The 13850-nt window shown below is 42.8% G+C and overlaps 1 protein-coding gene across 2 annotated transcripts in view; it reads left to right on the top strand.

Moving 5' to 3' along the window:
- GRM5 (glutamate metabotropic receptor 5) overlaps positions 1–13850 on the top strand; it is a 466389-nt gene that overhangs the window by 439373 nt on the left and 13166 nt on the right. The window contains exon 8 of one of the 2 annotated variants that reach the window (XM_033949080.1): positions 10445–10498. The exons of the other annotated variant lie outside the window; for it this stretch is intronic. Within the exon in view, the coding sequence (XP_033804971.1) occupies positions 10445–10498 (54 nt within the window). The remainder of the gene's footprint in view (positions 1–10444; positions 10499–13850) is intronic. 2 annotated transcript variants of the gene reach the window in all.

Genomic DNA, 13850 nt, shown 5'->3' with positions numbered 1-13850 from the left:
AAATACAAATATTTATAAAATAGAATTTCAATAACAAAACTCACTAAGTAATAAACTTATCGAACAAAGTGGTCTAAATTAATTTCTGAAAACTGCAATAGGATAACATAGCTTCCTGAATACATTTGCCTAACCAAGATTGTTGCCTACCAGCTTGAAACTAGAGAGTTGCACGGGAACAGAAATCCCACCCATTCCCGCCCGTCCCCGCCAGGATCCTCTTTGTCCCCCACCCGATCCCGCCAGGATCATCTCCGTCCCCGCAAGGAATTACCTCCATCCCCGCCCATCCCCATAAAAAGCAGCAATTACTTCTGACAGGACCATCAGTTCCACAGTTTCTTTTGTGTTTGTGCTGCTGTTTTCCTTGTGGAATCTCTTTGATGGAACCCTTTTTTTGTTTTCTGTTCAGGTAACTAACTTATAAACCCCCTCTTTTACTAAGGCTGACGTGTCCATTATATTATGTGGACGAACCCTGCTTCCAAAGCCTTCCATCCCTGTGGGAGTCCCGTTGGCTAGAGGGGGGTCCCCGTGGGAGTCCCGTGGGCCAGAGGGGGGTCTCCGTGGGAATCCCGTGGGTTAGGGAGGGACCCCGTGGGACCCTCGGGATTCCCACGATCCCCGTTCCCATGCAGACCTCTACTTAAAACGCTAGGGTCCTATCTAAGAAGGTCTTAATTAGTGGGTGAACAATCCAACGCTTCAAACATACACAATCAAATTTGAAAACTATTCTAGCCTCTACTGTCAACCAATGCAGTCTATAATAATACTGTGACACGTGATCTGATCTTTTCAATCCGAAAATCAGTCGTACCGCAGTATTTTGAATGATCTGCAGCCTTTTTACATTTTTCTTAGAAATCGATACTGCCTTTTGAGCAGGCAGTAGATTTTTGGCTAGTGCGTGCGCTAAAAACGCAAGCGTACCTTCGTAAAAGGAGCTCTAAATGAGAGAAAATCAAAGTATGACTTAATTGTTCTTAATTTCCATAATAGGAAGTGAGATTTTTTAATCAGAGAAGTAATATGGAAATCGACGGAGACTGCCCCCAACTTTGATGGTTGGGCTGAGAACTTTTCAGTGGCCCCTTGTAATGCAGCATTTATCAGTACATTTTTAATGGAGAAACTGAATATAGCAAAAATAAAAAGGAGCATGTACTCCTCAGCCTGCCACATTTGTAAATAAAATGAAAAAAATGGGTCTCCTGTTCCCATAACCACATCACCGATGAAATTTGTCAGGCTTTTCATGCATAATCCATTTCGGCTAGAGGGGTTGCAAATGTATGTGAAAATTAAGAAAAGTGAAAGAGAAAGGAACATAACCCAGCGATGTCACATCTGATTTGCTGTTTCTTTAATCTCTGCCGCCTTGCAGAGAGTTTTTTAATTTATCATTGTTGCATATCCCAGATGGTCCCCCAATTACTGTACAACCTATTACCTGGCTATAATGAGGTCCAGGGTATACGCGAATTCTGAAATGTATTTTTCCTGAAAGAAGTTGTTTGAAATTCTTCATCTCTGCAATTCTACTTATTTATAAAAGCACAGGAAAAAAAAAAAAAAAAGGCATTCCTAATCATTTAAACAATCTCTAGCATCTCACTCACTTTGTCTCCTCATTGTTGAGGAACTGAGGCCCTTTTATTCAAATTTGCCACGCAAATTTCACACGAGCTAGCATCCACCAATGGTTAGAATATAAGCAAAGTAGCTGCTATTTTGCTGCCAAGACAGAGCACTCTAATTCATGTACTAAGGAAGTAATGCTATAAAAGGTGCTAGGATTTAGGCACAAAAATATTGAGTGCTATGCTAGCACTTTGTAATGGCTTCTCAGCACCCAGACTCTCAAAAAAGATATAGTGGAATGAGAAAAGGTTTGGGACGACTTCTTTATGAGGAGAGGCTAAAGTGGATAGGGCTCTTCAACTTGGAGAAGAGACGGCTCAGGGGGGATATGATAAGAGGTCTATAAAATACGGAATGGAGTAGAAAGGGTAGATGTGAATCGCTTGTTCACTGTTTCCAAAAATACTAGGACCAGGGGGCATTCAATGAAGCTACCAAGTAGTAGATTTAAAACAAACCATAGAAAATATTTCTTCACACAACGTGTAATTAAACTCTGGAATCTGTTGCTGGAGAAAGTGGTGAAATCAGTTAGCTTGGCGGGGTTTAAAAAAGGCTTGGATAATTTCTAAAAAAAGAAGTCCATGGGTCAAAGGTCATTTTGCCTGGGCCAGTGGTCGGCAAACTCATTAGTCAAAAGAGCCAAAGATCAGCAGTACAATGATTAAGATTTCTTTTGAGAGCCAAATTTCTTTTCAAGAACCATGTTTTTAGAAGTCGGTTTAAACTAGCTACTAACATTAAATAAAATCAGATATCATAATAATAATCTTATTTATTGACAAAAAATCTTTTTCTACCTTTTGTCGTTTCTGCTTTAATCATCTTGTCTTCACTCACTTCTTTCTAGCCAGCATCTACCCTCTCTCTTTCTTCCATGCAGCATCAGCCCCTTCCATGTCTGCATTCTCTTTCTGCTCAACCCATCCACTGTCCGTCCTCTCCACATTCCATATGGCATCTTCCTTCTTTCTATACTCCTTCCATAAACTGTCTATCTTGTGCCCCTTCTCTCCTTTGTACATGATTCATTTCAGCTCTGCCACCTCTCCATTTTCTCTGTCACCACCCCCTCCCCTATGCTCTGGCATCTGTCTCTTCTCCTTTCCTTCCCACCCAACAGTCTGGCATCTGTTTCCTTCCCTTCCCTGATATCTCTCTCCTTTCCTTTCATCTCTCCCTCCCCATCCATGCTCTGACATCACCTCCTTCCTTTTCCCTTGGTCTGGCATACCTTCCTCCTTCCTTCCATGTTCTCACAAGCTGCCGGCGGCTGCCCCGAAGTTTTCCCTCTGCCACAACTCCCCGTTTCTGACAGGGCAGATCGCCACAGAGGGAAAGCTTTGGGGCAGCCGCCGGCAGTTTGTGAGAACGGCTGCCATGTCAGGGCCCCTATGAAAAGGAAAATTTAGGTGTTTAATGAAGAAGTTTGGATCACAGGACCCCCTGGATCTGTGGGTCCCAGGGCAGCTGCCCTGTGCTCCCGCCTAACGCTGGTCCTGGGGCCCCCCTGACAGTTTTGGGCCTTAGGCACATGCAGAGCTGCACTCAAGTGGCTAAAGAGACGTATGCGGCTCGCAAGCTGCGGTTTGCCGACCACTGGCCTGGGTCAATAGATGGCTTAGGGAAATCCACTGCTTATTCCTGGATAAGCAGCATAAAATCTGTTTTACTACTTGGGATCTAGCTACGGACTTGGGATCTGGATTGGCCACTGTTGGAAACAGGATACTGGGCTTGATGGACCTTTTGTCTATCCCACTATGGCAAACCTTATTTATTTATTTATTTTTAAATTTCTATCCCACTTATCTACTAAGTGGGTAACAAATTATTACATACATAAAATAAAACAAACTCCATACAAGTACATTCATCAATACATATTAAAAATCTGCTTCCTTTAAAAATGCTATCTTCTAGTAGTCAAAATATTCTGACATCTGCTGTTTTAAACGATCAGTTCTGAAATGCCCATACAAATAAATATGTCTTTAGAGATTTTTTAAAAGATTTAAAATCGGCACATAATCTTAGTGTCCCTTTCCTTGAGTTCCCGCCAAGGATCCTGCTGCCATCCATGTTTTCCTACACTGTATGTCCTGAGTATTCTCCAAAGTTAATCACATAGTTGCCTCTGATCACAAATTTCGATTCAGAACATATTTTCTTAGAATTTGGATCAAGTTGGACCATGGTGCCTCTCCATAAAGCACATGATGTCTGATGGTCAAAATTTTGTACTCGATTCGAAATTCAATAGGTAACCAATGTAATTTTTTTTAAACAGGGGTGATATGATCGTATTTTGATACTCCGGTAATTAACCTGCAAGGCATGAACCCTTGCTCTCGTAATGCCTAAAAATAATGAATTACAAAAATCCAATTTGCTTATAACGAGGCTTTGGACCACAATTTGGAAGTCTAATGCCGATAACATTGATCTAACTCTTGACAGAACGCTCATTTGCATAAATGCTCTCTTAATCACATGCAAAATGGCTACCGATCGAGGCGAGAATCATCTTCAAATTCGGATGCCTATGTTACAAGACACCAACCAATCTCCTAAGACACTTTGTCCTACAGGACAAACCCCGCTTCTCTCGCAAACCTTTACTATTCGCGTTCCCAAACCCCATGGGATGCCAATTCAAAAGATTCCTTGATAGGACACTATCATTCCAAGCGGGAATCTGGAACAACACCCTAAGCTACCTCCTCCTGAACACTCCGACATTCCAATCCTTCAGAAAAGCAATGAAAACCCACCTTTTTGACAAATTTGTTTGAATACCCATCCTTCCAACCCTACCCAACTCCCTTCATCATTCCCCCTATGCTGTCACATCCCGATGCACCTTTACTAGCTACAAACCTGTACCTTGTAAGCACTTGTTCGCTTCAATACTGTATACCGTCTTGAACTGAAAAGGTATGACGGGATTTAAATAAAGCTATTATTATTATTATTATTTTCCATTGAAAGGTGATTATCAAGATAGTCACATTATAGTCTTATACAAGAAGTAACAGTCAATTTTTCATTCCGCAGTTTCTACTCTCACTTGCATTAAACCAACATCATTCCTGATGTACATCAATTCTGTTTTCTGTATGTTTAACTTCAGCACATTTTCATCTATCCACTCCTGTATTTTCTCCTTACACTCTATCAGTTTTTTCCATACATAATCAATCCCTGATCCAAAGGGAAAAAAGAAGCCCATATCATCTGTATAAATTCTGTATTGAATTTCCAGCTTTTCCATAACCTTTCCCAATGATGCGATATACAGTACATATTAAACAGCAAGGCTGAGAGTGCCAAACCTTGCGGCACACCCCTCTTTGCTTGGAATATTGCAGACATACTCTTCCCATTTTTCACCACAAACCTACGCTCTCTTAAGAGTGATTTAAATCACTTCAGGACCATACCCCCCAATACCACGCCTCTGCAATTTACTCAATAGGTTCAATGGATCCACTGTGTCGAATGCTGAGGAGATGTCTAACGAGACCACACAAAAAAGTTGTATCCCTATCCATGCTTCTCCAGAGCACATCAAAAGTTGACAACAATAAGGTTTCCACCCCATGCCCTCTCCTAAACCCATACTGATATATATCTAAACTACGGTTTTCCTCTACAAATTCCTCAAATTTCTCCAGTACAATTCGTTCAACCTTTAAGACCATCGACATCACAGCAATTAGCCATATTCTCTCGATCCATGTTCTGTCTTTTTAGGACTGGTTTTGAAAGGTCACTTGGACACACAAAGTCAGAGGCGTGAAGAAAGTACAAGAGTTTTATTCACAGCATGCATGCTGGACCCCTGAGCTCCAAGCTGGCTCAGAAGTGCCGAAACCAGGAAGTTACAGAGATATTTATTCATTTTTCTGGCTATACAATTGAATTCTAGAAAAAGCTTTTCACGTGTTACTTTTCTTAACACTCATTGGTTCTAAGCTCACACTAGCAGGTCACTAGCAGGACACTTATCTAACTCTTACAGTTAAATGTACAGAAGGGCAGGGTACATCATGGCTCAAACTCTTATCTATTCAGCTTACAATGTGGTAAGGTAGGGACATACATTTTAAGCAGATGAAATCAATAGATTGTACACTTTCTTCAGCTATGTAGGCCAGAGCAATATTTTAAACAACAGTTAACCATTTCATGACCCTACAGTTTTATTGTCGCAGTCTTGCACTAATCTGGCACTATTCCTAGTTGCAAAGACTTATTCACAATTTTGGTTCCTATTCCATCACAGAATGCTAGGATAAGCCATCAACAATGCGCTTAAATTTAGAGGCAACCGTTGACGCCAACTCTATATATGTGCTTGCCTAAATCTAGGCACTTGCACACCTATTTTACTGTATTCTATAAGTTTCATGCATGACCCCTTGCACTTATATGCTATAACACTGAGGTGTTACCTTTGCCTCCATGTGCCTCCATTTTAGCATGGAAGCTACGTGCCTGATTGACATTTAAAACTTTGGGGCAATCTATAGAATTGGGGAGTTACCACATTGGGGGGCAAATGAATAGGCAAGGACTGTACGTTACAGTACATACCGTTAAAGTTAGTGAGGATGCACTTACCCCAGCTTATATGAGTTCATCCACCCAGGGAAGACCTTTTCTATGTGGCAGCTGTATAGAAACATGTTGGGAACGCCTCCAATAGTTAGGACGCCATTTTAGTTCAAGGTGCCTAGTTTAAGAGAGTAGAATGGCACCTATTTTATCTCCAGACAAATTGACCCCTATGTGTCTCTATGAGATATCCAGTAGCATTTGTGCTTGTTCAAGAACAGGTGTAAATTTTAACATGTGCTTCATCCCTTGGATGCGATAAAGGCTGCCCAAATTTGGACACAGATTCCAGAGCTATTAATGATCAATTATTGACATTAATTAGCACTAATTAGAACTTACATTTGGATCTACCTAGTTGTTAAGTCTTAAAAACACACTTATTTACGTTAACTTTTATGGCCACTTGAAGATGAGTCTGGAAGAACGGAGGTAGCTTATCTCTACATATGTCAATAATCGATGATGTGAAGGTATTTCTTAGAATTGTTGCGTGTCATTGACATGTTAATATGACGTACTTTTCTGTGCATCCTTGTACTGTAAACTGCTTAGTTGTAGGCGAGTTATAATTTTTTTTTTTTTAATTGTCGCATGCATACCTCAAAAGAGGTGGGGCAGGGGCAGGTTTAGGGCATGGCCCAAGACACAGTAGAGATGGCCAAGACACAGAAGCAGTCAATGGTGCACAAAAGTCTTTATTGAATGATTCCAACTACTTCAGTATGTGTTTTATTGCATGTTGTCAATTGGGCACCTAACTGCCGCATTTCGGTGCTTGAATTTACACCTGCTGCAAGTCCAGGTTTTACTAGGGTTACCAGATTTCCTCTTTAAAAAATAGAGGATGCCTAGCCCCGCCCCATTCTGCCCCCCCCCCCCAGCCTTGCCCTCACACAAACCTCACGTCTCTTTCCCCGAGCTCGGAGGCTGCGTCTGGAGGACCACCATGCATTCGCGGACATCGGCGCAATGATATCACATATCGACATACATGCGTGCATGCACAGAGGCCTTCCAGACGCGACCCGGATCTTAGGGCCTTCCAAAATCTGGACAAACAGTTGGGTTTTGGAAATCCCTCCAGGCACCTGGACAGTCCTCTAAAAAGAGGCCCACGTACGGGTTTTCCCAGACGTCTGGTAACCCTGGGTTTTACTGTTCACGATACAGGTTCATCAGTCACATTCAGAGTCACCGTTATTGCCCTGTGATCAGATATTTTATGTTCCAAGCATTTTTTTTTTTCATTTTTGTCCCTCCTCTTGCTCTTCTCACTGCCCCCGTTCCTGTTCTACCCTATTTTCCACTTCCTATACAACTGGCTTTTTTTTTTTTTCTGCTTCTCTCTTTCATCAGGCTATTACTTTGAGACTGCATCCACTAACTTTACTAAAACCATAGTTCCAAGTAGTCTCAGACTTGCTCCTCAGCGCTGAACGCTGTGGGACCTTAAAGCAGTGCAGCGAGAGCGTGCACGCTTGATCTTAAGTGCGGATGTCGGAGTAAGGTTAGAGGCCCATTAACCTCGGTCGAACTCTCTGAATCGACCAGAGCAACAGCGATGCTACTAATGACATCTGACTAATTACTGCCCTTTGGAAAAACATCTTAAGAGGCCATTCCGAGCAAAGAAGCAGAGAATGATTTAAACAGACTCTGTTACCAAAAGCTAATCTAATCTAATCTAACCTAATCCTTAGGTTTGTATACCGCATCATCTCCACGTTCGTAGAGCTCGACGCGGTTTACAGTAGGAGAAATAGGAAGGAACTACAACAGAGGGTTAGAGGAAGAAGTGTGAAGAAAATTTAGAGGACTTGGGATGCCAAGATATAAGAGTTTCCTTGATTCCTAAGTTGGAGGGAGACTTACATTTTTTTGAGAAAAGCCAGGTTTTCAGATGTTTGCGGAAAACTTGGAGAGAGCTCAAGTTCCGAAGAGGGGAGGTAAAGTTGTTCCAGAGCTCATTGATTTTGAAGTGGAGGGAGGTCCCTAGCTTTCCTTTGTGGGAAATGCCTTTGAGCTCCTTTTGTTTCGCAAAAGTGGCAGAAAATATTGAATCTATCACCGTTTCCAGAAGTCGACCAAAGATTGACTAAAAGCACCCATTCCATGGCATGTGCCAACAGAGAAAACTATTTTAGACTAAAACTTTGGGGCTTCTTTACTAAGGGGCACTAGAATCTGGGCCGAAAGGCCATATTTAATCAGCATCTTTTGGGGGCTTTCCCTATTTTTTAATTTTTTTTTTTTAATTGCATGTCATACATTAATGTTACTGTTAGTTCATGATACCTGCACTTCCTGCAAATTCTATAAGAGATGCCTAAACTTAGGCACTTAAATAGACCACTAAGGTTAGACACCTAACTCCCCTCCCCCCATATACAAAACCACACAAGAGGTTTTTAACGCCGACGGGCTGCTCCGATGGTCATAGAGTTCTTACGACCGTCAGAGCAGCGCAGAGCATTCAGCACGGCAGCTGGCGCTGCAAACCTCATGTGCAGATTTGTAAAGGGCGCCTACATTATAGGCACCTATCTTTTTAGATGTTATTTACAGAATTCCCCGCTAATTTCTCTTGTATTAACTAAGCATTAGCCAGTTAGAGCACGGTAATTGTAATGCAGCGCTCTAATGCAGCCACGCCCCCCAATAGAAAATTACTAAAAAAAATTCTGCAACGTGCATTTTAATATAAGGAAACCCCTTAACATGGTTGAGCAGTAAGTTGGGGGGGTTTTTTGTACATTAACCATGCATTAACCCCCTGCATTCTACATATGGTGCTCCAAATTGGTTGCCGATATTTGGATATTGATTAAATTGTGCACCCAACTAAATTGGCTCATCGGCACCAATTTGGTTTTGCACGCGCATCTCGCTGCACGCCATTCTATCACAATGCGCATCCAAATTCCATAGCATGCAGCTCAAATGGGGTTTGGCTATGGGAAATACACAGTTGGTTCAGGGGCATTCCTAAAATTTCCACAGTGTTTTAGAATACCAGAAATGAACGCCGAAATTGGGCACCGGGATTTACACAGGCTTTGAACGGGTGTAAGCTTGGGTGCCAAAATCTGCACTCAGTGCTATATGAGGGGCTGCTGAAAAGTTCTCAGCCCAAGCAAGAAGAGAATGATGTGGAGCCGTGAAATTCCACACTTTATTCCACACTTTTCTTGACACTTTTCGTTTCAATGAGGCAAATGCATCTAGCAAATGGGCACAAGTGTAGGGAAACCAAGCCTTTGTGACATCACCAATGAGGTTAACTCTTAGGCATTGGTGGAATGAGGCATTATGACATCACAATACAAGGGGCTGCTGAAAAGTTCTCAGCCCAACCAAGAAGAGAATGATGTAGAGTCGTGAAACTTACAAGTTATTCCACACTTTTTTTGACACTTCGTTTCATTTCATATCATCGAAGTGTCAAGAAAAGTGTGGAATAGCTTGTAAGTTTCACGACTCCACATCATTCTCTTCTTGGTTGGGCTGAGAACTTTTTCAGCAGCCCCTGGTACTATAAAGGGCACTTATCTTCAAGTGCCCATTATAGAATAACATTGAGCACCAATTATTTTCGCCACTGATATTTTGCACTGTTTTCTGAATCTAGCCCTATAAGCCTAAAGCCCTTTCGTAAAAGAGCCTCTTTTGTCTTGAATACAGTGTAAATCAGTGGTTCTCAACCCTGTCCTGGGGACTCCCCCACCCAGTTGGGTTTTCAAGATATCCCTAATGAATATGCATGAGAGAGATTTGCATACCTGTCACTTCCATTATATGCAAATCTCTCTCATGCATATTCATTAGGGATATCTTGAAAACCCGACTGGCTGGGGGGGTCCCCAGGACAGGGTTGAGAACCACTGGTGTAAATGATGCACAATAGAAATTACATACTAACAAGAACAAGATTGACTTGTTATTATAACTTCAGGTAACTTTTTTAAAATCACAGTGGAATAATGCTGCAATATCACCCACTAAACAAAATTGGCATCACCATAACTCATTAAAACAAATGAAAATAAAGCGTAAAGGTTTTCTTAGGCAGGAGAATGAGGTGAGGGAGTGTGAAACAGACATGATGTTCAGTGGTTAGAAAATACATTGCTTTCTTCTACCAAACCATTTATTAATTCATCACCTCTCTTTATTCTAGCATTCCATTTCCTCCTGGGCCAGCTCACGCCTATTGCCATCAACCAATCGGAATGTAAGAGCTTATTTCTAAACTTTCATGTTTTGGTACGATATTCTGACTCTACTATCCTCTGCCTGGCTGTTTCTGATGTTTGATTGCTGCATGATATCTGGCATCTAGATAGGGAGCCTTGCCGGTCAGGTTTTCAAGATATCCACAACGAATATGCGTGAAAGAAATTTGCATATAATGGAAGCAGGGTATGCAAATCAAGTTAATGCAAATTCAATGTGAAGAACCTGAAAACCTGACTGGCAAGGGGGGGTACTCTAGGACCGAGTTGAGAAACACTGACCTAGCTAAACCAACGTGTCAGATTAAAGTTAAAAGAGAGAGAGAGACTGGCAATGACGAACAGGGCCGGCTCAGCTTATGGACCAGGTCAGCCAATGGGAGTCAAGGCATCGTTATTAAAGGGCACCTAAATCCCAGTCTGGCATCTCATCCTCTTTCTTCCATTCTCCCTTGCCGGACTGGGATTTAGGATACCTTGTAGGGAGCTACCGGAACGTGGGCCAGGGGGGTGGGGGGTTGGATTGCCAATGCAAAGGTAGGGTCAGAGCACCACAGTCCATGGAGCCAGCCCTGATGACAACGGAGCAAAACAAGGCTACATCTGAAGGGTTCTTCTTTGAAAGAGGCAAAAGTAGATAATGGTCAGTACTGTGCAGTTTGATGAAGGGCAAAGAGTTCGGAAATTCATCCAGACCAAAGAAAAGTGCACTGCAGACAAATCGGAAAAGCAAGCTCATATTTAGAAGAAGATGAGTCAGGGCGCAATCTTCAGAGAAACATGGTATTTCAGTCACCAGCACACGGAAGGCCTATCATTACCATTTTTCTACTTGACATTAATTTATAGCATGGTGTAGTGTGATACACCGAGTCATCCTCAAACACATAATAGCAGGGAACCAGATGAGGCTTTCACAGCAGCTGCAAAATGACGTTTTCACTAGCTCTCACAAAAGTATATGTCATTGCGGCCCTCTTTACAAAGACAATGGCGCTTGCCAGCAGAAAGGCTGCTCTGATTAGAAGACATCGAGGGTGTTACAGTTTTAGGCATGGGTCACATTAGATGAAGTGTCCCGTCTGCATAAAAATGAAGCATTATTCAAAATATTGCGTATCGGTTCTTGAGGCCACAGACACCCCCCCCCCCACACACACTTTTATGAATGCATGGCGCGGGTTTTAGCGCTGGCAGCGACGGTAACTGCTCTGACGCTCATCGATGAACGTCGGAGCGGTTGCCGCCGCTGCCGGCGCTAAAACCCACGCTATGCATTCATAAAAGAGGTGGAGAGCGTCTTAATTGCTCACTTTTGTGTAATTCTGATGTTGGTCTGTCCAATAGCAGGCTACCAAAGCCTGCCTACTACTACTACTATTAAATATTTCTAGAGCGCTACCAGACGCACGCAGCCTGCGCAGAGTCACAAAGAGTAAGAAAACAGTCCCTGCTCGAAAGAGCTTACAATCTAAATAGGCAAGACAGACAAACAGGATGTCATGGATACAGTTAATCAACTGGCTGGGTTGGAGGGGAGAGGGGAGTACAGGACAATCGAGCCATTGTGACATCACTGGTGATGTTGGCTCTTATTGGTGGAAGGAGGCATTATGACATCACAATCTCAGCTCTGTTTCCCAAAGACAAACAGGATGTCATGGATACAGTTAAGGGGAATGGTTAATCAGCTGGCTGGGTTGGAGGGCAGAGGAGTAGTGTTAATGATTGAAAGTTACTGTATTTTCCCGAAAATAAGACACTGTCATATTATTTTTGGGCCCCAAAAATGCACTAGGGCTTATTTTGGGGGAAACTGCCCAATCACAAACCCATAGCATCTTTCTATCCAACGTCGGGACGTTCCACTGCCACATTGCTGATGACAGCATCAGTGATGTGGCAGAGGAACGCCCCGACGTGAGAAGGCCCGAAGCAGCCCCTCTAGATTGCTCTCGCAATGCTGCCTTTTGGAAGTAGGCAATGATATGTCAGTCTCGTGGTCAGCGTGGGGAGGGAGAGATGGAAGGGTCGGTGGAGGTTCGGCTGCGTGCCATGGGGGATAGAAAGATGGTTAGGACTAGGGGACATGCAATGAAGCTACTAAGTAGTAGATTTAAAAAAAACTGAAGATAATATTTCTTTACACAATGTGTAATTAAACTCTGGAATTTGTTGCCAAAGAATGTGGTGACATTAGTTAGCTTAGCGGGGTTTAAAAAAGGTAGAGAAGTTCATAGGCCATTACTGAGATGGCTTGGGGAAATCCACTGCTTATTCCTAGGATAAGCAGCATAAAATCTGTTTTACTACTTGGGATCTAACTACGGACTTGGGATCTGGATTGGCCACCGTTGAAAAGAGGATGCTGGGCTTGATGGACCTGCGGTCTGTCCCAGTATGGCAATTCTTCTGTTCTTATGTGAGCCAAGCATAGGAGAATCAAGGCATTGTGACATCACTGATGAGTTTGACTCTTAGGGATTGGCAGAATGAGGCATTATGACATCACAATCTCAGTTCTTGAATGTTGCTACTCTTTTGATTCCTGCCAGGTACTTGGGACCTGGGTTGGCCACTATTGGAAAGAGAAAACTGGGCTTGATGGACCTTCGGTCTGTCCCAGTATGGCAATTCTTATGTTCTTATGAAAATGGACATTTTCTCTAATTGATTTGTGGACATTTTCCCCAAAATGTCCAAAATTGGATTTCGATGGCATATTGAAAATGATCCACCATGCCATTTTTACCAGTTCTTATTAATACAAAGGAAAAAAAAATATTGTTCACTCAGTTGCCTTAAATGTCTTACTCCAGCTTCCAAACAATGCATAGTAAAGGGTCTGGGCATGGTCGTCCTAAGGGTGCAGCACCCCTCCCCCTCTATGCCTCCCTCCCCTCCTCTCCTTGCCATATGCACATGCCACTTGACTTCCTCCATACCTTTTTTTACTTCCCTGGCATGAGGTTGCTGCCCACATCGGCATCGGCGTTCTCTCTTACGTCACTTCTGGGACCCGCATCTAGGAAGTAACGTCAAAGGGCGAGCCAACACCAATGTGGGCATGCTACCCACGCCGGAGAAGTTAAAAAGGGTATGGGGAAAGGGAAGGGGGGTGCCCTTGCGGCGGGGAAGGGGCACCACCGCCCCGCATGCCGTTCACCCGTACTGCACCACTGGTTCCAAATAATAGTAGTCATATAATAACATTTATTTAAATCAGATCATTTGTTTTATTCAGGCTGAAACTGCTTCAGAAATATTCATCCTCCTAACCCTGTATTGGATGGCCTAGCAGTAGGTTTCTGAAACCTCAGCCGAACAACAATTTATATTGGGGGGAAAAGG

The sequence above is a fragment of the Geotrypetes seraphini genome, chromosome 6 (genome assembly GCF_902459505.1).
Source record: "Geotrypetes seraphini chromosome 6, aGeoSer1.1, whole genome shotgun sequence".
Taxonomy (NCBI): Eukaryota; Metazoa; Chordata; class Amphibia; order Gymnophiona; family Dermophiidae; genus Geotrypetes; species Geotrypetes seraphini.
The sequence above is the reverse complement of the archived record's forward strand: the minus strand, read 5'-3'. Positions and strand labels throughout refer to the sequence as shown.